The sequence below is a fragment of the Plodia interpunctella genome, chromosome 1, assembly GCF_027563975.2.
Source record: "Plodia interpunctella isolate USDA-ARS_2022_Savannah chromosome 1, ilPloInte3.2, whole genome shotgun sequence".
Taxonomy (NCBI): Eukaryota; Metazoa; Arthropoda; class Insecta; order Lepidoptera; family Pyralidae; genus Plodia; species Plodia interpunctella.
In genome coordinates, this window is record NC_071294.1 from 675,789 (window position 1) to 703,744 (window position 27,956).

At 37.4% G+C, this 27,956-nt stretch overlaps 2 protein-coding genes across 5 annotated transcripts in view; one reads left to right on the forward strand and one right to left on the reverse strand.

The window, feature by feature from the left end:
- wb (wing blister) overlaps window positions 1-11,627 on the forward strand; it is a 138,744-nt gene extending 127,117 nt beyond the window's left edge. Inside the window, exons 44-54 of one of the 3 annotated variants that reach the window (XM_053750026.2) lie at window positions 498-613; window positions 2,588-2,763; window positions 3,341-3,467; window positions 3,957-4,106; window positions 4,806-4,937; window positions 5,248-5,412; window positions 5,930-6,071; window positions 6,213-6,388; window positions 7,304-7,538; window positions 7,953-8,125; window positions 8,376-11,627. In XM_053750026.2, the coding sequence (XP_053606001.1) occupies window positions 498-613; window positions 2,588-2,763; window positions 3,341-3,467; window positions 3,957-4,106; window positions 4,806-4,937; window positions 5,248-5,412; window positions 5,930-6,071; window positions 6,213-6,388; window positions 7,304-7,538; window positions 7,953-8,098 (1,565 nt within the window). In that variant the 3' untranslated portion in view covers window positions 8,099-8,125; window positions 8,376-11,627. Of the gene's footprint in view, window positions 1-497; window positions 614-2,587; window positions 2,764-3,340; window positions 3,468-3,956; window positions 4,107-4,805; window positions 4,938-5,247; window positions 5,413-5,929; window positions 6,072-6,212; window positions 6,389-7,303; window positions 7,539-7,952 lie in introns of all 3 variants that reach the window. The other 2 variants (XM_053750034.2, XM_053750016.2) reach the window with 2 other exon arrangements.
- On the reverse strand, window positions 10,998-27,891 carry LOC128672723 (lysosome-associated membrane glycoprotein 1-like). 2 transcript variants are annotated; one of them, XR_010370013.1, is made up of 8 exons: window positions 27,678-27,891; window positions 27,059-27,490; window positions 17,754-17,972; window positions 17,097-17,216; window positions 16,674-16,745; window positions 14,099-14,245; window positions 12,253-13,087; window positions 10,998-12,209 (listed from the first exon to the last, which is right to left on the reverse strand). XR_010370013.1 is itself a non-coding variant. In XM_053750048.2 (7 exons), exons 1-6 carry the CDS (start codon window positions 27,733-27,735, stop codon window positions 14,103-14,105), a joined length of 1,044 nt encoding a protein of 347 aa, XP_053606023.1. In that variant the 5' UTR covers window positions 27,736-27,891; the 3' UTR covers window positions 10,998-13,087; window positions 14,099-14,102. The 2 variants fall into 2 exon arrangements, 1 of the variants encoding a protein (XP_053606023.1); XM_053750048.2 differs by having other exon boundaries at window positions 10,998-13,087.
- Between the last annotated feature and the right edge of the window lie 65 nt (window positions 27,892-27,956).

The window sequence follows — 27,956 nt, forward strand, 5'->3', positions numbered from 1 at the left end:
TGGTTTGCCACCGTGCACATGATCAAATTTGACGCTTCGTAATTTGTTTATGAAATTAATAAATGGCAGTTTGTTTAGTCGACTAAATAATTTACCCTGCTTACTGACTCATTCATTATAACATACCAATTTCCTACATATGATATAAATAAATTTATTTCCATTAGAATGCTAATTGAACAATACAACATGAGATGGACTCCATCTCTTGGCCGTGCCGTGGTGTTTCAATGAAGTTTTCCTTCTAGGAATAAATTTACAATTTTTTCGTAAGTATAGAGAGTTTTTGTTCAGGACGTCAAGCTACAGAATTTCTTCCGAAGTAATCTTCTTGAAATGTAGTATTCAAATGGCTGTTCGTATAGAGATGTACCTTTAATCGGGAATAGTATTGCGACCATATCGACCTTTGAATGTTTTCAAAGTGAGATGCAGTGAACCAATCGCAATGCCCGGGAGAAAATCACGCAGGCGAAACTAATATATTTATGTGTCAGGTGATTTGGAGGTGACGGCATCGACTGGCAAAGAAGAATTGAAATTGCGCACCAACGGGACAAGATTCGATGATCAGAGGCTGCATGTGGTCAAACTGATGCGCGTGCACAAACAGGTGAGCGTTATATCATTATAGGATAATTAGGATCACTGAATCTGTAATTATACGAGGGTAAATCAAAAAGTTCTTAGAATGACATATTGATATATTTTTTTTGTGGGTAGTTTATTATTATTTTTAAAGAGTGATTATCGTATAATGTTTATGCTCAGTTACAATCGATTCGGTCGTATCGTTTACAAGCAATAAATTATTAAGTGCCAAGGGTATTCCAACGTATTGAAATATGGAAAAAAACGAATTACGTGCGGTGATAAAGTATCTGTGCCTAAAAAAAATGTCCACTAAGGAAATTTTTTTGGATATTCAGGAGACATTAGGGGATAATGCTTTACCCTATTCTACAGTAGCTTACTGGGTTTCGGAATTTAAAAGGGGTAGATCAACTTGTGAAGATGATCTGCGTTCCGGGCGGCCGTCAACCTCCATCACAGAAGAAAATATCAAAAAGGTCGAGAAGTTAGTTCTGGAAGACAGAAGAATAACTATAAAACATTTAGCCGAGGTCCTAAAGATTTCATTTGGAAGCATCCAATCCATTTTAACAGATTCCTTGGGGTTCAGAAAAGTGTCGGCAAGATGGGTACCACGAATGTTAACAGAAGAAAACAAAAAACGTCGTTTGGAAATTTCAAAGCGCAATCTTGAAATATTACAGTCCGATCCGGATGAATTTTGCCGTCGTGTTGTTACCATGGATGAAACATGGGTCCACCATTTTGATCCCGAAATTAAAAGACAAAGCATGTCTTGGAAACGGCCATCATCGCCACCAATGAAGAAATTTCGCGTTGCTCCTACTGCCGGCAAAGTTATGGCCTCTGTGTTCTGGGATAGTGAAGGAATCCTTTTTATCGATTACATGCCGAAAGGGACCATTACTGGATCCTATTATGCTAATTTATTTCCAAAAGTGCGTGAAAATATAAAGGAAAAACGGCGAGGAAAACTGTCATTGGGCGTGTTGTTTCTTCACGATAACGCTCCTGCGCATCGGTCCGAAGTTGCGCTCACGGCAATCCGCAGTGCTGGCTTCGATCTTCTTGATCACCCACCATATTCTCCGGACTTAGCCCCTAGTGACTTTCACCTATTTCCAAAATTAAAGGAGCACATCCGTGGAACTAAATATAGTGATGACGACGCAGTTATGGCTGCCGTAGACGACTTTTTTGAGAGTCAAGAAAATGATTTTTTTTTTGAAGGAATTAGAAAGTTAGAGAAGCGGTATACTAAATGTATTGAATTAGAAGGAGATTACGTTGAAAAATAAAATATTTTTGTACACATCTCCTGGTTTTTTTATAGTGATTCTAAGAACTTTTTGATTTACCCTCGTATATCAATATAATCCTAATTCTTTCTTAGATTGTCATATAGGTACTAATTGTCTGTTTACTAATTGTGTACTAATTGTCATCTGTTACAATATTCCGTAAACGCATCAAAGAGTTTACTTTATTGCGGCAAATTGAAGGCAATACATTGAATTATTTTTAGTTTATATATATATATATATGTATATATATATATATATATATATATATATATATATATATATATATATATATATATATTCCATAGCTTCCAATGTAATTTATCTTTATTCAGCGCCTTGGCTCGATACCATGGCACCATGCAGAGCTGGTCACCATTTCGGCTTACATATTGTATTCGATCTATACTCGTTACTCTTTTGTATGTTTGGATTTTATGTGTTTGCCGAATAAATGATTTCTTTCTTTCAATTGCAAATAATGTTTCATACAACTAGCTTTTTTCAACTCCTCAGTGACATGAGTTTTTGACCTACATGGAAGATATTTACATACATTTATCTAAAAATTGAATGAACGTTTTATCGAAATATACTTGGTTAATATGAGTTTTCTTTCTGGTGTGGTTTTTGCTGGTGTCATCAACAGGAAAAGTTACTTTCAAAGTATAACTGTAAACTTTTGCTTCCAGCTCGAAATGTGGGTAGACGGGAAGCGAGTACATTCAGGCGCTCTGATTGGTCCGGCCTTCGCGGGTCGAGCGCGGGGTTTGTTCGTGGGGGGGCTGCCGGCCGGATACCGCGGAGTGAGCCCGGGGGCGCTCCAGGGGCTCACCGGGACCATCGTCGATGTCATTGTGGATACACAGTGAGTTATTTGAACTGCGTGTTGTTTCTGCTTATGATTGGTTTGTGACCGTGCGAAGTGGAGGAGACAAATTAAGAGAGAGAACTTTGGATTTTGATGTATTATAATTTTAACAGATTGATCTAGCTCCAAAGTAAGTTCGAGACTTGTGTTGTGGGATACTAACTCAACGATACAATATTTTATAACAAATACATGTATAGATAAACATCCAAGACCCGGGCCAATCAGAAAAAGATCATTTTCCATCGTGACCCGACCGGGGATCGAACCCGGGGTCTCTCGGTTCAGAGGCAAGCATTTCACCACTGCGCCACCGAGGTCGTCAAAGAAAGATCGTCGTCAAGAAACGAGAGAGATTAAACACAGGTTATCGAGGAAAATAGAAGACTCTAGAATGAATTGATAATTTCCACAATGAACAAAATGTATTATTTTGTACTGTAGTGGTTCATCGTGGAACATTTCACGAGTCCTACGAAGATTATTGTTTGTTTATTTTTATCGTAAACGACTGCCCTCCACAAGGTATCATTTTCGTGGACCGTCACATATAAAGTAAGTGATATGTTTACAGAGTGGTGGGGTTCGAGACGGCAGTGCAGTTGTGGGGCGCGACGGCGGGGCGGGCTGCGCGCGCGCCGCACGCGCCGCGCGCGCTGCACGCGCAGCACGCGCTGCACGCCGACACTCTCTGCACCAAGGTAACATTGTCGCTATGTTGTACTGCCCGTCCCAGCTTTGCTCGGGTATAACTAATTTAATTCATTTATTCCTTGCTTTCATGTATAGATTCAATATAAACGCTGGATTAACTATCTATCATCATCTACAATTTATCACTCAGATATTCTTTTAATGAGTAGTATCCACAAGGTAGGCAGGAGGCAGTTTCGTCTATCTCTATACCAAATTTCATCAAAATCAACCTTCTTGAGTTTCTTTATAATAATATGTATGTGGCTTAATATGGTGATACCATGTCATGTCTTTTCAGCCTTCTATCACACGGGTGTAGGCGTAAACTGAACTAGCGTAAACAGAAGACATCTTTTTTCGATGAGTGAAACGAAAGATACAAATCTTTTGTTTCACTCATCGAAAAAAGAGAAAAAAAATGTCAAATTTCTTAACCGTTCTCTCTATTAGGTTAATTGTACAAAAGATATCGTAAACAGTATAACGCGTTGCAGACGCCATCGTACGCGGTGGAGAGCGGCGCGGCCAAGTTCGGAGACGCGGCCGGCAGCCACGCGGCCGTGCGGCTGCCGGCCGCCGGCCGCCTCACGCTGTCGCTGCAGTTCCGGACCATGCGCTCTGAAGGCATCCTCGTCTTGATACCGGTAACCACAGAACTTTACAATCTTCTTCGCTGGGAACTTTATTATCAACAGTTTAGGGTGTCTCGTAGTGGACACGATGGAATTTAAAGATTAAACTTAAACTCGAAGATTGATTGATTAAATTTGGGAGCACAGCACAATACGTGGCTGCAATGTAGAAAAACAAGTGTGAATATGTAGGTCTGTATTAAAATTATTAGTCTAAGTTGGAAGTGGTTGCTCTTCAAATACATCAGGCGATGTCCTGAACCCCCTATGGGTTCAAAGATCTTTATTATCATAAAGAATTTATTATCATACAAATGAGATAACTTTATCATACAAATGAGATAACTATATAATAAATTACATGCATAAATTAAACATTTAGCACAGGTTGCGATAAAGGACTTCAGTTTTTTTTTAAATGTAATTGATGAAGAATTTGTGTTCTCAGTTAATTTGACAGTTTCTTGTACAGTTGCAGTCAGAATCATTTATTTTGGATCGACCTATTATTGTATGCGTCCGTTAAATGAAAGAGCTACGCCCCATTGCTTAGTCGCTTGCTCTGTTGCGATGACGCACCACGTTGTAGGTCCGTCTTGCTCCGTTGTTTTTTATAAGTTTTGACACAGACGTCAAAATGACTGAATGGAGCATAAGTGAATTTTGTCCAAAAATTGTTTAATAATGATCATGTGCATACTTATATCGCAGGGATCAAAAGCGAAGCCGAAGCACTACACGGCGCTGTGCGTGCGCGCGCGCAGACTGCGGCTGGTGGTGCGCGGACGACGGCGCAAGGAAATATCACTGCCGGAGCCTGTCGACGACGGCGGCTGGAGGACGGTCAGTGGATGTTGGGAATTTTATTTGCTATTTTGTATATAATATTATATCGTATCCCTGTTTTCTGTGAGGGCAGGCAGAGACTACGAGATTTTCGCTTGCCATAATCTTGACCAAATCTCATTCGCTTCCTTTATACTTTTTTATCTATGTATTAACTAAAAACTGAAATATAAATAATACAATTAATTTTATTGATAAAATACTCATTTTGTTCTTCATCATCGAACTCGCTTCGTTTGGTTGACAAACGTTAGCAAATTATAATAAATTTTTCGCACAAACAAACGAAGTGATTCCAACCCGCCAGGTGTCGGTGCGCATCTGGCGCGGCCGCATCTCCCTGAGCCAGGGCGCGGGTGTGGACGGTGCGCGTGCGCATGCGCATGCAGCGCCGGCTGCGCGCGCGCACCGCCTCTACGTGGGCGGGCTGCCCGCCGACCGCGACACTCTCGCGCCGCATCTGCCGCACTCCGTGAGTACAGACACGCAACCTCCAGTAACAACCCTGACTGCATTGTCGACGCTTTATTAAACATATATTCGACGACTGCTATATTATATATACATTTTGACGTCGATACAATTGTCAGACGAAAGGAATGTCATACGATTATAATAACTAATATATTTATATACACTTATATTTTAGGTTACACACTGAACCGTGTTTCAATATTAATATTATAACATACTATATACCGTGTCAATCTCAACCTTGACGTTGGCAAAATCATCGTTTTGGCGAACGATAAGAGTCATGACAAAAAAGTTTTCACAAAGATGTCATATATTGCCACTTCTTTATAAGATGCTGGCTTGATTATATGCATGCCAATGGTCTGACAACTCAGAATATCAGACCGTATAAAGGGGACGCACAGTACGATTCATAAAATATTCTCGGATCCCTAACTATTAACTAATAGAGACGTTTGAAAATTATGAATTTTAATTAATTGTAGATATTCAAACTAAAGATTATCTTTCAGATCGTCCGCGTGGGCGGATTCCGCGGCTGCGTGCGTCGCGTTATAGTCAACGGGAGACAAGAAGAATTGGTTCGTGATACGAAGTCCCATCACGCGTTGGGACAGTGCTTTCCCAATATCGAGAGGGGGGCGTACTTTGCAGGTTAACTATTCAACAAATAATTACAAAATTGTGTGGCGTGGGTGGTTCTGGGTGTGGTAGTACATAACGTCTATTTATATATTAAGTGAAAATACATAAATTAATTCAATGATATTCAAATGATGTCCGTTTGTTATCCAGGCGACGCATATGCAACATGGTCGAGTAATTGGTCGTGGGGCGGTGAAGTGACTGGCGGGGAGGCGGGGGAGGACGGGGGGGAGACGTTGGAGGTCAGCCTTCATTTCCGAACAGCCAAGCCCAACGGTGTCCTCGTCGCGGCCAAGCCTCTGCTGCTGGAGCTGAGAGACGGACAGGTGGGTTCTTGAATCACTAAAATAAGTATGTTATTGTGCATGAAATAGAGGAAAGAAAGCTCTGGGCTCCGACAGTTTATGGCGGAGGAAGTCTCAGACGAGAGAGAGAGGGATTAGAGGGATTTATTTTTTCATCTTCGTTTTGTTATGTTACTTCGATATTTGTTCTTTGTAATCTTTCTTTCTTTATAAAGGTGTAACGGTTAAGACTGTGCCTGTGAATGGAAAGATCACAGGGTTGACTCCTACTCGTGCCACATGACCTTGTATACCAATCTGACTCATGTATAGTAGTTTTCATCGACCATCAGATCGCGATCCTCAGCCATGAGGAATACGACTATGAACACGACTGGAAGAGATCTATTAATGGGATTCGCCGTAGCTAGCATTGTTTCTTTATTTAGTCTTAGAATGTTTATGCAATAAAATTGTATGTCTGAACATAGTTAAAAAATAATTTTCATAAACTTTTCGACCTTAAAATCTTGTAATTGATACCTAACTTCTCAAGTGAAATGGTCTTTCCTATAATTGACCGAGAGAGAAGCGAGCGAGGTCTACAATTCGATTTGGGATAAAAAAATCATTTTTTGTACGTATATTTGTATGTTTGTAACGCAATAACTTTCTAACCATTAGTCCGATTTTGATGAAATTTAAAAGGTATGTAGGATCTTAGGTAATGGAATTTTTAGTTCATGGGGCAAAAAATGGGTTAAGTCTTTTTTTGAAATATTTACAATTTTATAAAAAAATATTATGTTGGCGAGGTTCGCGGCGAACAACTAGTATTTTTCAAATATGATAATTATATCAAGTTTTGATATTGGAAAGCAATATTCCAATAGTATTTGTCAAGCAAATAAGTCGTATCCCAATGCGATCACCGATCACCGATCACCGATCACCCAGGTGGTGCTGAGTCGTCAGCCCGTGGAGCAGCAAGCGGGCGCGGAGTGCGTGTCGTGGGGCGAACACGCGGCGCTGTGCGACAACACGTGGCACCGCGTGCGGGCGCGGGCGTCGCGTGGCGGCCTCGCGCTGGCGGTGGACGACGCGCCGGCTGCGCGCCGCGCCGGGCTGGGCGCGCTGCTGGACGACGCTGCGCCGCCGCGCCCGGCGCCGCTCTACGTCGGGGGTCTGCCAGGTGAACCTGTTACACACGTACACAACACTCACTTTAACTTTTGTTTAACCTTACAACTGTGTGCAATAGAAAACTATAATGCATTGTAATAAAATAGTATCAGATTCAGATTCTTTATTGCTAGTCACAAGTTTAAAAGATGTAACATAAATATAAAGTGCAAGGGCGCAGCAAACATAAGGGCTACTAGATGTCATTTACTTAAATATATGATTCGTGTTATAGTAGTATAAGTAAGGGAATCGAAGGTTTTACTCATCAATTTTATCATCTAAAAAACTCTTTGAGTTACTAAAATAACATTTGTCTAAAATAAAAGCTTTACGATCTAGTGAATTCTAGTGTATCTGTGTAATCTACTACTCGGTACAATATGTGGGAACAAACCTTAAAACCGTAAATTTGTGTGTTCAGAAGGCGCAGCAGACGTGGGCGAGACAGGGCGTGAGAACTTCAAGGGGTGTCTGCGGGACGTGGCGGTGGGGGGCGCAGCCCGGGACTGGACGGAGATGGAGGCTACGCACAATGTGCTGCTGGACTCCTGTCCTGTTCAGCAGTGATGTTGCTCTACAGAGGAGCGAGTAGTCGTAAGTCATGTCAGATGCCTTTAGGCGACGTGAATAATATCTGAGTTAGCAAAATAACGCACTCGAAAATAGAAGAGGAACAGTAGGAGTGGAGGCAAGATTCGAGCGATTTTGTCATTCCTACATTTCAAACTCAGCGGCCTACTGTACTCGTAAATACAGTTTTTCAAATTTTAACATGGACAAGAATCAATTTTATTACCAGACACATGGAAATAATTAATTTGTTTTATTAATTAATTAATTTTAGAAACTATTGTTTCCTCAAGAAAACTGACGGATGAAAGCGCGGCTGCAACATCGAAACGCTCGAGAAACCCTTTTAAGCTAAGACACCAAATGGGTCCATTTGGTGACAGTTTAGTCCAATGAAAAGAATGTCTGAGCCTTATTTAAGCCCTTGCGAACGAAGGGACCTTAAATACACAAATGATATTTTATATCTCTGTCTAGACATATAAAGCTAGACAGGGGTAGCAAAATTTTAAATTCGGGCGTTTTTGTTCAACATTGAAACAGTGAATAATTCTAACTCAAAAGTACTTAATTCTAACTATCAAAGGACCAGATAATAAGAATATATATTTAGTCTGAAAAAAGTGCCTTACTTAAAGTATTACCAAACAGTGCCATTTAATGATATAATGATGTTTCCTTCATATGGACAAAGTTTTTATTTTTTCTGTATTTCACACAGTCGGTAGACACTTAACTGCGCGAGAGTCTGGGACGCGTCACAGGTTTATTGATTTTTATACTTACACAGTGGACTTCAGTAATTTGCAGTAATAATCTTTGCAAACTTGTATCATCAAAATTTTGCGATTAGACACAACATGGAGAAACATGGATTGAGGCTATATTTTAGAGGCTAGAGGACCTGAGTCAATCAGTTATGCAGGTCCTGACTTGTAAATAATTCTTAAGTTCTATAACATCACAGTTCGAAGTCTAATAGGACTTTGGATTTACGACCTTGTCATAGTATCCCAAAAATGTTTGGCCAAAATAGTAGTCACGCAAAAATGTGCGTTGAAATGAACATTGCAAGGTTCAATTTAATTTCATTGTTAATTAGTCAATGAGCAAATTAAACAATTATTTTTTTATTCACTCGACAAATCTGTTCAAAATTTTAAAGTGTCTGCAAGTGTCCTACATGAAACCAGTATTTATAGGAAATATTGTGTAAATATATTTCATCTTATTTAAACATTAAGTTAAACATATAGTCACCGTTCTCGAAGCATAATGATTGATAATAAATTGTGCAAAATTGCAAGAAGAAAATAAGTATTAAGTCTTTTTCAGTACAATTTGATGAGAAAAATCAAATAATTTTCAACAAATATACTTACATTAATTGCATTTATACTGTGTAGTCACTAGGGTAAATGTCTGCAACCCATCCCATCACCAGTTTAACGAGATCAAAAACGTCCCAAGTATTCCCACATTAACGTAATATGTACTCAACATTTTTTTGAATTTTACAAACAAAAAGTTTCAATTAAGTTTACAAGTAAGCAAAAATACTATATCTACAATTTTCAATATGTGAGTGAAGAGTTATTTGAGCTGCTCACCTGCCGCAGGGCGATATAGGACCTAAGGAAAAGATGCACGTATTTAATAGAAAAAGAAAGCAATCCTGCTTCATTTTTGACGACCTCGGTGGCGCAGTGGTAATGTTCTTGCCACTGAGCCGAGAGGTCCCGGGTTCGATCCCCGGATAGGGTCATGATGGAAAATGATCTTTTTCTGATTGGCCCAGGTCTTGGATGTTTATCTATATGTATATGTTATAAAATATAGTACAGTTGAGTTAGTATCCCATAACATAAGTCTCGAACTTACTTTGGGGCTAGCTCAATCTGTGTGATTTGTCCTGATATATTTATTTTCTTAGCTTAGCCTTCTGTGTTAGCTCGTCAAGGCCGACTAGTGGAGACAAAAAACATTACATATTACGATAAACAAAATCGTTGTTTTTTTTTAACGATGCACTTAATTGTCAATGGAATGGGATGGGTTATTTTTAAATGTAAGCGTGAATAGTTTGAATGTACATAATACGTTAGGGAACAGCTTTAATAGTTACGAAGAAAACTTGGCGTCGCAAAATAACTTCTAAGCAGTGTTCAGTAGTCTTAATTAATATTGTAATGACGAGTCGATTCGTAGGAAAGTTATTGTATGTAGTCTGTAAATAGACATCTCAGTAACTTATTGATAAAAATATAGTAATCAAACAGTTGAACAAAAATTTGTTATTAAAAACATTGATTGGTCACTGAGTTTTATTTATTAGTGATTAACGTAACTACGTGATTACCGGGCTAAAGAGACAAAAATTGGTAGGTATATCTAAAAATGTTAACTTTTAACTACAAAAAGTAGTTGCAATCACTGTTATGTATTCGGGGTTTTTTCATATTTACCTTATACAAAGCTCACCGAATCTGAAGTGTTGAGAACTCGTATGCGAATAAAGGTTTGTAAAATGGGTGGCCAAAAGCATTTGATGTAATATTAACCAATAAATTTAAACGATTATTGTAGTTTTTCAGTCTGTTAGCAACAACTGCATTTAATTGTAGTTAGTATTCAAACTACACAATATTACATAACCACGCCAACTTTAAACACTTGCTAAGAACAGTATCACGTACTTAAATTTTATAAATGTTTAAAAGTATAGTTACAAAACTATTTATTGTTCTCCGTACCGGTTTTGTTGTCTCTGAAAAATTCTTGCGTCGCACAGAGATAATGTCTAATCTGCTTCCTACGAGTCGACTTGTTCACTTTGTAAATACACTGTACATACTAAAGTACGTATTTATTGTAATCGCTTTGAAATAAAAGTCTATTGGCAATAAAAAACATTTATTTTATCAGTTACATTCCTTCGCTCGCCTCCCTGCGCGCCTGACGAGGTACGCAACTAGGATACTTCGAAGACTGGTTAAAATATAAAAATATCTCATCAGGCGCACAGGGGTTAATTACTCCTAAACCCCCACTACCCTCCACAGATGAAAAGAAGGGACATGCCTGGCTGACTCATTGCCACCAGCCATGACACAAAAAAAGATGCCATTAAAAATATACAATCATTATTTGCAAAGGTTGCCAGGTCAAAAAAAAGATTTAGAAATTCAGAAAAACAAAGACAAGACTGGTAAAATTAACTCTAAAATAAGAACATTTTAAGGCAAATTTCAAAGGTCGACATCCACCGTCGCAGCAATGAGCGCGCCAGAACTTGTACGCTTAGAGAATAGATTTCGAACACTATCTAAGAAAGAAAGACACTGCTTTATATTACCGACTATCTACCTCTATATACGTCTTTTACAAATTCTTTACGGACTGAGGAATTTTATATAACGTTCTGATGAGATTAACATATGTGCTATACGTGCGTATAACAAATGTTTATGGGGATTAAATCTTTGGATAAAAAAAAAACACTGAAAATAAAATTAATCACGAAAAATTGTAGCATAGATACATTTGCAGAAATCACACGGAAAGTGGAACAGCAGAATAACGTCCGGAAAAGAACAAAAAAAAACAAAATTAAAATTCTAAAAATGAGCTTATCGATGATAGGATTTTAGCTCCAAAAATATAAATACTACTTTAATACTATCATCGACCTGAGTTTAGCTATTTTGTTGTTTGTGGACATGCCAGTGTGAATTCAACAAATGTGTCGATAAAATGACATATGACGTACATCGTCCATCTAACATCATGTAACATCTAAAATTGTATTAATTTTCTTTATTTTTGCACCATATCCTCAATAGAAATCAAATTATTGCAATATACATATCAATCATTTTATACAAAAACAAATGTTAATATTTTCCAGTATATAATAAAAATTATCACTATTATTATGGCCGAGACGAAAAGAAACGAAATCCAAAAACAACTATACACGACAAAGTTACACAGAAATTCTGGGCTTGCATTGGTCACCTTTGTTCAATGTTATTTTTAACAATCACATAAATTTACAAAAATCTTATAATTTGAAATCACAAACGAAACAATTTATTTATTTTGAACCCTGTATCTACTGTTGTTTAAACTAAAAAATAAATATCGAACGCTGTATTTTATTCCACTTGAGCATAGTTTTTAAAACGAAAAATCAGAACAACGAAATATACAGGGCTTTAAGTCAATCGACTGCAATTATATATGTTCTGACAAAAGTAAATAAAAATAAAACAACGGTTGAAAAAACGTCAATTATACTTTCTTCGGCTAACAGCTTTAACAAAATTACGTTTTAGGCATGGGCTTATACGCCAGTAAGTATAATTTAAGGAAAGCAAAAACCGTTTACCAAAAACCCAGCGTAAATAATTTTCTGTTTCCATAGATTGCGCTATACAGTTTCACATATAGCCTTTATTACAACGACGACAAGGTTCATTTCACTGTGTTCTTAGTTACAGATCTTCGCTCTCCCTTGTTTGAAACTACCGCAAGAGGATCTCAATACTAAATAGTCCTAGGACAGAGCAGTTGTTTCCACTACAAATGTAATTAGGATAGATATCGCATCGCCACAAAATACTACTGAACCAAGCGTATTATGGAAACATAGTTACTATGAAATAGCTCCATTACATCACATCACAAGTCTTGGGAAATTTTATTGATTAGTGTACATTCTATAAAGTTAAACATTATCGTATATTAAGACAATTGTGTAACCTATTGAATTTTTTTTTTAATTAATTGAAGAGCGGCAACTGAGCAACTATTGCTCATCAAGTATTGTGCCAGCTCGATATCTACCCCGATAAACATCAATGTACACTGTTGAGCAAACTTACGAACAGTTACAGCGAGTCGCGATAATATAGTAAATGCGGTGAATGGATCTCTAGCTATAGCTTTACATTGTCTACCCCGCTGACTCAGCCTTGGCTGTTTCTGAAAAAAAAATAGCAAACTGATATAAAAAATCTCTATTGACTGCAGATAGTGCAGTAAATAGAAATTTTCGGCAGAAGGGGAGGCCTTTGCCCAGCAGTGGGACACAAATATATGTTAGAAAAAATCATCATCTATTTATTATTTATCGGTTTTAATTTTAATGATTTTAATATTTTATTGTAATTTAATTTCATCCATAATAAAATAAAATCCATAATGTCAAATGAATGGATTTTCACTGTTTGAAATAAAAATGATTTTATTTTTTCTGTGAAATTCATCTTTTGGTTACTTGGAAGCGCCACAATACAAGAAAGAACACACGCTTTCCATAATTCAACAATAAAGATTAATGCTGTTCTAATGTATTTTCACGAAATGCAAGATAAGCCACTTTATTTTCGATAAATTATCACGCCAATTGCTTAATATCGTTGTGATAAGATATCGTTCAGTTCAATCATTTATCAATAAATGTTTGTCGAATCAAACATTAAGTTTTGTATTTACATAGGAACCCGTTCAATAAATTTTTACTAGCGTTTTTGGTTTGGAATACTGCCATATTTTCAATGAAAACGAATTATTTCTATAGATTTTGACACTGACGTATGTTGACACTTCATACTATGTCTGCGTCAAAATGACAGAGCGCGACTGAGCAATGCGGCATGGCGCTAAACTTCTAAGTGACATGTAATTGTTTGGTTATTGAAATACCATTATGTATTCTTTTAGTCATCAACTATACTATATATAAAACTCTTGCGTTACTGAGTGACTGACTGACAGAAAACGCACAGCCCAAACTACTGAGCGTACAAAGCTGAAATTTGGTGTGTAGGTTCCTAGGACAGTGTAGATGAGCACTAAGAAGGGATTTCCTGAAATTCCCACGGGAATCTGATTTTTACTCTCATACGAAGTTGTGGGCAAAACCTAGTTATTTACATTTTATAGTCAAGTAGTCATTTGTATTAACCCGTCGAGTAATGAACACATACTCACCAGTCTACATGGAGAGGTAGCCGCGCACGGCAGAGCGGCGTCGCGCGACGAGGTAGGCGACCACCACCACCACCACGAGCCCCGCCAGCGCGCAGCCCACCGCGATCGGCACCGCGTCCGGCACGTCGCCGCCGCCGCACTCGCGTGCTAAGGCCATTCACACATTCTTCATTCCAAGTCAAGAACAGACGTTGCAAGGGTCATGGATTTTAAATTTAATGGGTAATGAAGTCATCACCATATCGAGTGTGTTATTGCTAACACTGGTGTCAGTATTCAAGTCGCCCAAAGCCATCTGACATGACTTTACGACTACTTACCGCCATCTAGTGGCAGTCGCATACACACTAGTGAACTAAACTGTCCGACAGTGTGTAGGTTTCCTCATGGTATTTTCCTTCACTGGTGTTCTATGAAAACTACTGTATATGAGTCAGATTGGTATACAAACTCATATGGCACGAGTAGGATACGAACCTGAGACCTTTCAACTCCACTACACTCCACGGGCGAAGAGATGTATGGACGGCTAAATATTATTATAGCTACACTAGCTGGCCGGCCCGGCCTCGCTCGGCTAAAACCCTTATACACTTTACACCTAAACTTTCCCCAGGAATCACACTATCTATTAAAAAAAACCCGCATCAAAATCCGTCGCGCAGTTTTAAAGATCTAAGCATACATGGGGACAGACAGCGAAAAGCGACTTTATTTTATACTATGTACTGATAGTTATTAAATAGCTAAAAATATTAACAGTACCACCACGTGTCTAACATTAATTTATCAAAACAACGTTATAATTGTAACAGACACACACAGACACAATAGATACAGTTCGAGGTCAAACGTGCAGATAGCGATATTGTCGAATAGGACTTAACTCTATGGTTTATGTTTTAACTGTGCAACTGCAATATGGTGCCACTATACATATTACATAAACTGAGTCCAGGAAACAATAATATTCTATATTGATTGAGAATTCACGTAACGTCTGTTATGGAAATGCAGGTGCATTGTTGGCTTAGACAATATTTTATAACAACTCTTACGCTACTTATCTTGTTTCAATACAAAGAAATTACTTAATAATTATCGTAATCTATATACATAAAACTCTTGCGTTACCGAATGACTGACTGACAGACAACGCACAATCGAAACTACTGGGCGTAGAAAGCTGAAATTTGGTGTGTACGTTCCTAGGACAGTGTAAAGGAGCACTAACAAGGGATTTCCTGAAATTCCCACGGGAAACGGATTTTTGCTCACATACGTTGTGGGCAAGAGCTAAAATAAATCTTTTACACATAGAACAATATAGGTACAATGTTTAGCTAGCTAGAAACAAACAAATATGTAACTTTGCAGATTTGCAGATGCGGTTCCTTCTATAGTGTAAATAAACTTAAAGCACAGATTTAGAATTGCCAATTCTGTGTACGTAATCCTTCATTTGCGTCTCAAGTCTGATATCAAAACATCTGCCTTGATAATTTGGAAATTCCACTCCTAAAAGAATGAAAGACAAAATCTAGTGTTTTGTAGATTAGCTCTTAACTGCGGTTAAAAATAAATAATGACTTATTACTTTCAGACACTTATTTCAAATGATATTCAATTAAAAATTATTATTATTACACGATGTTATTATATTATTCGTAATTACTTTTGCCAGCGGCTTCGCCCGCGTGAATTTCTCTACATGATTTTCAAAACAGTCATTCGGGGGTTGACTTTTGAAAAAAAAAATTATAGCCTATTTTTGAATGCATACAAAATTTCATCAACATCGGTCCAGCAGTTTATGTGTAAAAGCAAACAGACAGACTTTCGCATTGATAATATTAGTATGCATAGTACGTATTTAAGGATTCTGATTTATATCTTAATCTGGCTTTAAGTAACACATGGATGTAATGGTCGATTGACTCACACAGTGGGTTCACACCAACTGGATATGAAGGACAACGGAAGTTCGTCAGACTCTGTAGTGGCCCCCATTTGCCATTCCCGATAACTGATGATAACTCATCAACGGGTTATTGTATGCGCCGCGCGAAAAGTTATCATTGCATGTATGCACGTATGTAAGCAAGTATTTGAACATTTCTATTTTCAACATTGCTCTCTATTTATCGCTCAAAGACACAACTTTAATACTGGCCTTTTATCATAAAGCTTCCATTACAGACTGTTCAATCGCTGAGGGGAAATAGATAACTATAGTTTCTAACATTTAGCACGAACGCAACAACGCACATATATAACACAGCAACGCACTAACTACCGGACCGATTTTTGTATGGTTCTCACCAATAGATAAGTGTGATTTCTAAGGAACGGTTTTACCCGAGCCAAGCCGGAGCGGACTGCTAGTATAAATACGAAAATCTGTTTGTTTGTTGCCTTGTATCCTGTAATTTCTCACACATAGCTAGCTAGTAAAAAGTATGGAGAAGGACATAGCCGAAAAAGTGCTATTCCCTTGAGAAATTCACGTAAACGAAGCCGCGGGCGAAAGGTTATCAAGTCGAATTATTTATATTGCTTGTAATTATAAACTGACCTGCGCTGAAACCTCGGGCGGTGGTCGTCCTGAAGGCCTCCTCCTGCAGCCTGGTCACGGTGACGACTGCACCTATTATAATTTAACAAGAAGAACAACAGCTTAATTTATATAAACAATTAGACATAAAACTAGATAGCAGAGGAGCCAATTAAAGGTCCTCACCAATAGAAAACTAAACTAAAAGTTATAAAAAAGTTGAACACTAGAATTGTATACAGTGCAAAAACAGTACAAACTGTATTGTACAGCTTTGTCCAATAAGTAATAGTATTTAAAGTTGAACAGTTCCAACCAATACCAATTGGGTCAAAACAATTATAATGAATATTATGAACAATACACTTAATACTTATATGCAACTAATATATAATATAATAATATATTACATATAAAATTATTAGAAAAAATATATAAAAATACCTATGTTGGTGTTGTCCCCGCTGGTCATCTTGAGGTACGTGGCTGGCGTGCAGCGGTAGGACGTGGCCATCGGCAGCTGCCAGCCCCTGCCGTGCCAGAGTACAATAGCTGTTGTGGTGGCTGTAAAGAGACTTTAAACTAAAATTACAGCACTAACTTATAGATTTAACTACTTATCCATCTATAAGGAAGGCCTGTGCCCCTGTAGTGGGGCACAGGCACAGTGGGGTAAATGGCTGAATAGACGTTTAAATGGCTGTTGATGATGATGGCAAAACTAAGGAGATATGCGTGTAGAACAGTACTAGATTATCCTTCCGTGGATGTCGTACAAGGCGAGTAAGGGACACCCTACCAAGGCAGCTTATAGGTAACAATTGTGTCTTCAAAATGTAAAAAAAAATGGTTTTTTTTTCGCTGACTTTCGCGGTGTCACAGCCCCGAAACCAACCAAGAACATGCGGAGTTGAGAAATGCCCGGAAAGGTCTAATTTATAAAGACTTTGACAGGGATCAATGGAAACGGGCAGAACTACTGCGGAACCGCTTACCTCTCTCGTCTGCCTCAGCCTCGTTTATCCGCACACAACTTTTGTTACAAAACGGCAATAGGACGCTTCTTCTTTGTTACAAGTTGCTTCGTAGGAGGATACTCACAAGCGTTAACCAACATGGCCGGGCTGAGGGTAATGTTGACTGCCTTCATCTCGTAGTCGTGGCTGGTCGTGTTGGCGTCGAACACGAGCACCACCTGATTTGTGATGTTATCGGTGGCGGGCCAGCTCAGCTCGATCCATTGCTCGGTTTTATTGCAACTACCGTTGGTGACCGTCGCGTTGCTGGGGAAGTTGAAGATGGCGTGGCTCTCTGTCTGACCTGGAAATAAAGGGATACAATACAATACTAGTTTTTGTAACTTGTCTTTTCCTGTCGATTGATTGGATGAGTGCCCCACATGGGGAAAGTACGCAGTTGCTAATGCTTTTTCTGTTTCTTTGTTTTTGTGTTTTCTTGCAATCAATTCCAAACAAACGTACAATACTCTTTATTGCTCTATATTTTTTAGAAATACAGAAAAGATATATTATCTTAATCCGACAAATAAATTGAGAATAATTATATTTCTATCAGTTACTAAGTTTATTATAAAATCAAAACCATTTATTATTATAGATACATCACATTCATGTAACTATTGCGCCGCACGAATTTCTCTTTGTCCTAATGGTTAGCTGGAAGAGAATGCTTTTAGCATTAGGTTATATGTATTACTTGGATCAATAAAGTTTAAATGATAATAGCTAAAATCAAAGTCATATTCTAAATTAAATATTACTTATCAAATTTACAAACTACTTGATGCTCGACTGTATTATTGTGTTATGAAAAAAATATTTAGTTATGTAGGAGTCTCGCGGCACAAGCTTGATAAAAAGGAGGGTCATTATAGGATAACGGGATACCGATGCAGTCGCTGCCGTGTAACGGGTAGCTGCTGCATCGCTCTGTTTAAAACACGCACCTAGATCCACCACTATTTCTTACACAAGTATAGTTCTCTTTAATTTGATAGTGTCTATTTGTAATAACTGTGACGTTCCACGTATAAGAAATTATGGTCGATGTTTAATTAGGCGTATTTCTAGCAATCTGCGATCATGAAATGAAAACAGATACAAACAATTCGCTCCCATGGCCATTTTAAGATAAAAAGACGAAGATAACATACCCTATGTGTTATTTCAGGTTATATACCTGTTTACCAAATTTCATAACAATCCGTTCAGTAGATTTTACGTGAGAATATCAAACACACACGCGCATACATCATCACAAACTTTCGTATTTTTAACAAAAACAAAAATCCTATTTATCTATAAGTATGTAAGTACTTGATTTACATTTTAACAATTCCTAAAACATCAACACGCAGAGATAATAAAATATATATAAAATATAGGCATTTTTATTTCGCGGGGATTCCTCTCACTGCAGTGATATTCGGTTAATTTTCCAATGTAATGTGACTGGAAACTGTGTCGCGTTGATATTGCCGCCATATTGACGGCTGTTTAAATATATATTTTTTTTGCTGATAACGATTTAAATATCAAATGTAGATACAGTCGACTCGACCTCATTTCAAGTTACATGTATCTTTATGCCGGATTAATAGGGTTGAATTTGCAATGAATTTGGTTGGGTTGATGTGTAGTTGTTAGTACATTGTACTAATAACATTCAACAAAATTATGGACGCCTTCGACATGTTAGAACAATTCATTAACAGTTCAAAAGCTTTATCGGTTATTATGACGCATATGATAATTATATTATTTTGTTGTGACGGTCGGGAGTTTATTTCAATATACAAAACAAAATGTGACATTTAAAAAAAAATGTTCGTAGCATCGTAGCAGCCAAACGGCTCAACTGATTGTGATCTAGTTTTTTTTTTTATATATCAAAAATAATTTAATCGAGAGTGCTCTTGGCAAAATGTGTATGTTCATTCGTTCGTCACCTCTTTTCTAGGTGATGGGACGCCAGCAACTTCAGATTCGTGGTTTCTTTAATTTTTAATTTTTTATATTCCAGTATTTACAGGGGCTCTATGGTTGAAATAAATTATTATAAAATCAATAATGAATTTTATAAATTGTATCTATAATATGAAAATGAGGAACTCATCAATTTTTACATAGATACATAGAATAACAGAACAATAATCTAAACAATGACGAGAGCAGAAAATAGTAGTTAATTCTTTTTTTTTTTTCATTGTAATAATTTCAGATGGAGAAACAGAATTGGTTACAAGAAAAAAAAACAATAAAAAGCTATTCTTTTATGAGAAGTACCAATAAAGAATGGCATGTCCCAACAGTTTGTTTGCGCTTGCGCACGATATTTGCACAAACAAGCGACACCCGTTACTGGAGACAATACGATCGTGAACCCTTCAAGGTCACCCTAAACTATAATGGGTAACTTAGATTTCTTATGCACAAAATTATGATAAATGGTATTATTACACTAAGAAATTTCGACAACAGATGGATGGAAAGACCAGAGACAAGAATACATGGACAGGAGTTTATGTGGAAACGAATATTAAGATTATTTCGTAGTAATCTAATAGGTAACGACTAACATTGTTCAACATATCCTTATCCTTACGTATTAAAGTCCTCTGCCGCTTCTGTCTGTCTGTCTGTTCGCGATAAACACAAAAACCACTGCGCGGATTTTGCTTCGGTTTTCACCAATAGATAATGTGATTCCTGAGGAAGGTTTAGGTGTACAATTTATTGCTTTTATCCAAGCGAAGCCAGGACGGGCCGCTAGTACTAATATAAATGCGAAAGCCTGTCATGATTTCCCGCTTAAACCGCTAGCTCGATTTTGATGAAATTTAGAATACATCTATACATAAGGGAGCGGAAGCGCGCATCGGCTAGAATATTCTTCATTTATAAATAAGAGCTACGAATATAGTGAGAATTACTGATACTCTAAGGTGAATAGGGGTTGTGTGAAGTGCAGAAGAAATATGAGAAAGCTGACCTTCTTTGTGGCTGAAGAAGTAACGCTCTTATGAGAAAAAGTTATAGCGCATGTCACAAGATCTATATGAAATGTATCGGGTAGATGAGAGTATAAGAAAAATTGTGGAAGATAGAAGCGTGGAAGAAACGTCTGAATAATTATACTAGAGGAAAACATTAATTGTAAACATTAACAACAATGGTAAGCCCTTCTGGCATGATAGGGACCAACACTGTTCAAAGTTTCTTTCGGCATTACTTCTCAGCAGTGGTCGTTCCGAAATGCCAGTAGTTTGTAGCTTTTGAGAAATAACCATTTAATATAAAAATTGACGTGGAAAAAGTGCCTGTGAAGGTCTAATTTCTGAATAAATGATTTGAATTTGACATTTTGCGGCAAAACATAATGGGATGTAGGCTAAAATAATTCCTTGTAAAACGCGTATTGTTTTAGATTATTTGTAATTATTTTTTGACTCACAGTATGTGTCATGTATTATTAATTTTATAAATAAATAGTAAATAGGCATAGGGTACAAAATATAATGATGAGGCGGATAGAAGAGTTGAAATAAATATAAAAGCCTTGTGCAAAAACTAGTGTAACAAAAGTGTACTGTTTCGCCGGTTATCTGTCTGTCTATCGGTGAGTGCAAGGTCAGATCTCGAGACTCAATGCGATTGCAACACGCTGGGAAAAGTGTTGATGCCTAAATGATGTTTTTATTTGTGAATTATGCACTCAATCAGCACATCAAAATACCCTGCATGAACCTCTTTGAATTAATTTGGGTAGATTGATGTGTTGTTGACTGTACATAACATTGTACATTGTACATTGTCTGGTTATTAGGATCTTTCGAAAGATTTTTAGGAAAATTATGGCGATTCGATTTGCAGTTTTACCCTGTCACACATACTTATGAGACATATTTTTCAGTGGTTTAATGCGAGATGTTAGCACGGCTACAAATAAAGCAATTTTAGTACTTCTTAGGTATGTATAACTCGTTAGTTATGGATAATAACACGATAAAGTATCTACAATGCTACAATGTCACTATCGAGGCACATATGTACTGAAATAACAAAGCGACTTTTCAGTTGTGCACTGAAAAAACAAACACAACGTGGAGACTATTTGGGAATGGCCTGAGAACTACGGACATACAGACCATGCCAAATGGAGCAGATAAAAGTAGAAAGGCGCTGAGGAAGAAAGGAAAAGAGAACGATACTCTCATATGAGAGAGACAACGCGATATCATTTTATGAGTAACATATTGGTTCGCATAAACAACAGCCATTTGTGGGATCCGCCCACCCTGTACTGATTTGACGGGCATGTGTCGTTATTAGGTATGTGTTATTCTCATTAAAAACAAAATTATAATATAAATTCCACTATGCTCAAACTAAACACGAGCAACTATATAAAAAATAATGGCCAAAGTTGGAAAAAAATATATGCAAAAAACTCATGGTACGCGAAGGGCTTACCATAATTGTTTCTTGCAATCTTTACATACGGTGTGTATGCTATAGCTAAGAATACAATTTTCAAAATATTGACCATTGACAAATTTTGTCTCAATACACTTGGAGGAAAAATCATACCAAATTTCGGCGAATCATTCGATTTCATAAACCCAACTTTTTCAATGATTCTTGTTTTGCATCGAATAACTGGTTCATCCTAAAAACTGGTCCTCACGAAAATAGATTCGAAGATGCTTTCCACAAAAACAGATCTTCGGCATGATACAAACAAATCGTTAAAATTATTATTATTCTTATTTTTAAAATGATCAACAAAAGCCCCAAAATCACAGCACAGTGATCAATAACTATGTATATTTATTGAAGCTGAATGTTGACATGTTATATCCGTGGCTCAGATAATGATTCATGGACTCATGGCTGCATGAGTCAGGCCGTGATGTTTGTGGCACTCTTGTAATTTTACAATGCATGTTACACGAATGTGAAATCTTTAACGAAATTAACAGCTACGAATATATTTCGTGTCATTAGTGTTGTAATGTATTAATTAGGCTTAATTAGATACTATTATAATTAGAAATATCATCCTAGGCTTCTTAAAATAAATAAATATATTAGGACGAATCACACAGATTGAGCTAGCCCCAAAGTAAGTTCGAGACTTGTGTCATGGGATACTAACTCAACGATACTATATTTTATAACAAATACATATATAGATAAACAGCCAAGACCCGGGACAATCAGAAAAAGATCATTTTCCATCATAACCCGACCGGGAATCGAACCCGGGACCTCTTGGTTCAGTGGCAAGAACTTAAAATGGCCTGTATTAATGTAAATATCACTTACTAATAATTTATCTCTCGAGTTTGTTGTGACAGCCATTTCACATAATATAAGTATTTTTCGATAGTTTATAATGTATTCGTGACAAATCGTTTCATTTTGACGACCTCGGTGGCGCAGTGGTAAGGTTCTTGCCACTGAACCGAGAGGTCCTGGGTTCGATCCCCGGTCGGGTCATGATGGAAAATGATCTTTTTCTGATTGGCCCGAGTCTTGGATGTTTATCTATATATGTATTTGTTATAAAATACGAGTATAGTATCGTTGAGTTAGTATCCCATAACACAAGTCTCGAACTTACTTTGGGGCTAGCTCAATGATTTGTCCTGATATATATATTTATTTATTTATTTATTGATGATATGTGTCCGAGAGCTAAGAAACAAATAGAGGAAAGTATTATATCGGACTGTTAATGATCACTATCCAGGAACGGCGGAGAAGGTTCGTAAGTTGTTACAAATGAACTTTACGTGGTAAGATTCCTAAAATTCAATTTTAGATAAACAATCATGTTAATCATTTTATTGAGCAAAATTTTTTACCGAACATGCATATTCTCACGTTTTAGTTGTACGTAAAGTGCAGTCCTATTAGAGTATGGTAACCGATGCGTGTCATGTTGCATTTTTCAAACTGCATTTTCCATTAGCGTATGCCAATTTTCTGTTGCACAAGGAATATGACCGGTAAAGTCACAGAATTAGATTCTGTTATCTAACGGTAAAGATAAGTCTGCATTAATAACTTTTAAGTATACAATATAAACAAAGAGACAAATAAAAGTGATGAATTGCGCGGACTGAGCTGGGAAAAATGCGCACCTTGAACTCCGAAGCTTCTTGGCTGAGGATGAAACAGATGAGAGGAAGATCTGATCTAGATTAATCATCTGTCATCATCTATCCAATCCAATAAACTTTAATTCCGCGTGGTTACAAACCTGTGGAGAGGCTAATAAAATCTGTATCCACATTTATCAAGGTGTTTACGAGTGACGCCTGGACTCGTTGACTTGTTGTGGGCTGCATGGCACCGTTTATCCAATTGGCTGCACGTGGTGACGCAGTGACATTGACATGCCAAAGAAAGGGGACCCGTGATTGCTCCAGGAATACGATAGGACTTTACCGAGGCGAATATCTGACTTCACCATCTAGAACACTCCGTGGAAAATATGAAGAGATTCAAGAATGGACAAAAAATATATATAACAAATTGAGAACCTCGTCCTCTTAAGTCGGTTAACACTTTCGCAGACACTCTACGAGACATCAAACAAATTTAATTGTTATAACTGGTATGTAGCAGTCGTGCGTACAAAGTGTCAGAATTAAATAAAATTAGGCCCAAAAACACGAAATCATAAAAAACAAACAATTGACTGTAGCGAGGCAAAAGTACGCGATAATAAAAAAAACAATGCTGGCTACAATTAACAGCACGTCAACCTACCCAGAGTCATTGCAAAATAACCTCCTTAGTCTCCTCGGAGGAGATTCATAACGGATAACATGACGTGCTTTTAACTGTACGGACAAACTTGTATGGGACTTTTTTTGGTTAAGTAGTATATTTAAAAAACCCATGTTTTTACGTTACTAATATGAATCACACAACAAATTAACAGAAGACCGCACCTATGTTATCGGTCAAGAGAATTATTGTTATTTGCACATGGATATCTCCTGAACATTGAACTAGGTATACCATTACGTCCCGGTTTCTTTACATTTCGAAATTTGTGTCCGAACAGGGTCCCAAAAAACCAGGCTTTCACGGTCAAACCACATTTAAATGAGATGAGGGAAGAAAAATTACTTAAATAGAACAGAAAAGACACTCTTAGTCACAAGAGATATCTTAGCAAAATCTAAATTGGGCAGGCTCTCAGTAGATTCACCTTTCTGAGGTGCTATGTTGCATATAGGTCGCCAGCCGCATAAACAGTTAGCACATCAGCAAGACACAATGTCACTGAGTCACAAACGTTCTGAGAATGTGTTTATCCTCATGGCTTTTTAATTTAAAAAAGACGTTGTTCGGCTATAAATATATAAAAGGTAGATTTACAAAATACGAGGATAAGCAAGGTATTGACAACTTTGGTTTTTATTTTTATACCATTATGACATTGTGCTATTTTTAGTTTCTAAGTTCTTGGAATTTTGCTAATGATTGCTTCGTGCGAATACCACAATAGAGTACAACATGATACAATACAATTAAATCAATGTAATGTCAAAAAATAAACTTTATTATTTCGTAGATTGGGCTGCGATTTCACAATCGGCGACATACCTGACTTTCAACCCTCATCGGGAATATTGTATCATCTGCCAAGGTTATGTCCTTTATTCGCCTCCTACGACATCCACGGGAGAATATGGAACGGAGGAAATCACAGAATTCGGAATTCACACACCACAAAATATTTAAATATCACTTCATGCACAGAAAAATCGTGATTTCTTGATATCGAACCTTGAGCTCCAATGCTAACGGCTGAAGTACCTAACCGGGAAAACGATGAACTCAGAGACAGAGAGATCAGGTCTGCACTCACCCTAATGAAGCCTACACTATTCATATTGCTACAAAAAGACGTAAGCAGCGAAACCATACATGATTCATTGTATATTCATCTGAATGGTTTTGTGTTCGCGAAAAAAAAGTAGATCAAGAGAAAACTATTTCAATAACCCTTGTATTGACAAGAATGACAAAACCTTTTGGTACTTCCCATCGGCCTAGCATCATGAAATGTTACAAGACGCTTACAAAACATATATAAATGGAAACTGTCTGAAAACCGTAAATGTTTGTACTTACATGAAAACTTTATGAAACCCTGAAAAATAAAAAAAACCTTACATCTGTTCCTCTCGAACTAAAAATCTAGGTAGAGTGATTACTGAGGAATCACACCCATTTAACCCGAGCAAAGCTGAGATGGGACGCTAGTTTCAAACTAAGTTGAAAGGCAGGCTAATAAATTTAATACACATATATTAAGTGTGCTGATGAAAGTACACAACTAATAAAATATATAATAAAAAGCAGGATAAACATATGTATGAAAAAAAAGTCATGTAATATGAATCAATTGGAAATAAAAAGTCCCTATATAACTATTTAATTTTTTTTTTTTTATATCAGGACAAATCATACAGATTGAGCTAGCCCCAAAGTAAGTTCGAGACTTGTGTTATGGGATACTAACTCAACGATACTATATTTTATAACAAATACATATATAGATAAACATCATTTTCCATCATGACCCGACCGGGGATCGAACCCAGGACCTCTTGGTGTACATAGTATGACAACTTCACCGCTTATAGGGTAGACAGAGCCTGACAGGGCAGAGAGAGTTGCAAAACTCAAAAGCTGTTGGCAGAATTTTTATTCAAAAGTAGGGTTTCCAGCCCTCTCCCTCAACTTTTGAGAAGAATGTCCAATTTACCGCCCTTTCCCTCGACTTTTACAATGAGCATGACAAGAAGTGACTGTCACATTCTATATTTTCTGTTCACTTTCAGACTAGCGCAGAAGACCAAAAAATAAATTCATATAATCATAATAAATAGGTATGAAAATATAGTTGAATACTATTGGGAGCTCCATGATTAAAAAAAATAAAATATTTTTTTTTAAATCACAAAACTAATATTTTCTTATTGTGTGAAATATGGAAATCGCTATTGAGACATTGACTGTCATTGTTCAGTGTTTATTTCTGTCCCAGTTACCTAAGGTCACATTGTGTTAACTGGAGCAACTTATTAATCGTGTGACTTCTACTGACTCACAGATCTATACAAAAAAAAATTTGCCACTAATAATAACTTTTACTGTTCTAAAAACTTTATTCAAAATTGATATTCTAGTTTTAGATAGACGCCAATGCGGCCTCTGTATGTATTAATACTAGGGATGAAAATTCCATTTCCATAACCAACCTATTCATGACCACGACACAGTTTATGACGCACTAACACACAAAAAGTATCACTAATTGCAATTAAATATGGTAAAGATAATATTAAAATCACTTACTGTTGTTTACTTGGAAGTATGAGATGTTGAGTTGTGCAGCAAACTGGACAACCACACATGTTATGTTGTTCTTATCCGTGTACGACCAGGTGCCTTGCTGTGGGGGATCAATAGGTTTGGGCGAGGGTGCGGGTGTGGGCGCGGGGGGTGCTGGTGGAGCTGTTGTTGTGCTGGTGGTGGTACTAGTGGTTGGCGGGGGAGTGGTAGTCGTAGGTGTGGTCGGCGGAGTAGTTGTGGTCGACGGAGTAGTTGAGGTCGGCGGAGAAGTTGTTGTCGTTGTTTTGGGCTTAACGACTGTCGACAAGTCTTCAGCTGCAACCACTTGAGGCACTGAGGTTTCCAAATGAACTGGCGCTACAGGCAGCGACTCCACCGGACGCCTGGGTATGTCGATCGTAACCGGCTTCTGCGTCGTAATCGCTTCGCCATGACCTGCACAAATGTGGGTATCTTTGTTATTCTAGAATCTTCCTAAAGAGACTAAAACGCAAATAGTTACGCCAGTAGCTCTTGATTAACGCGACAAAGATGAGAAATAGTCGCGCCCCTTCCTGACGTGGCGATAAAAAGCAACAAAGAAAAACTATTGATATTGCATCACGACATGAACGCAACTTACCAAGCCCGTAACAGGTGCACATTACTGCTAACAACGTTAAAAACTTTACACTCGCCATTTTCGCGTTTTGTGTACTATTTTCTCAACTTTTATTGACAATTTCGAAATGCAGAGAAAATTATTCGTTAAATACGCCACTGAGAAGCGTCCAGTCCACAATAATTAAAATTGTCAATCAATCGACAAACCGCAGCGCAGCTGAGATGACAGCTGTTTAGTGAGTGTTGCTAGCAATGTAATTCTATTTCTACCATTGGAAAAATTTAAGTGAATAGCAAA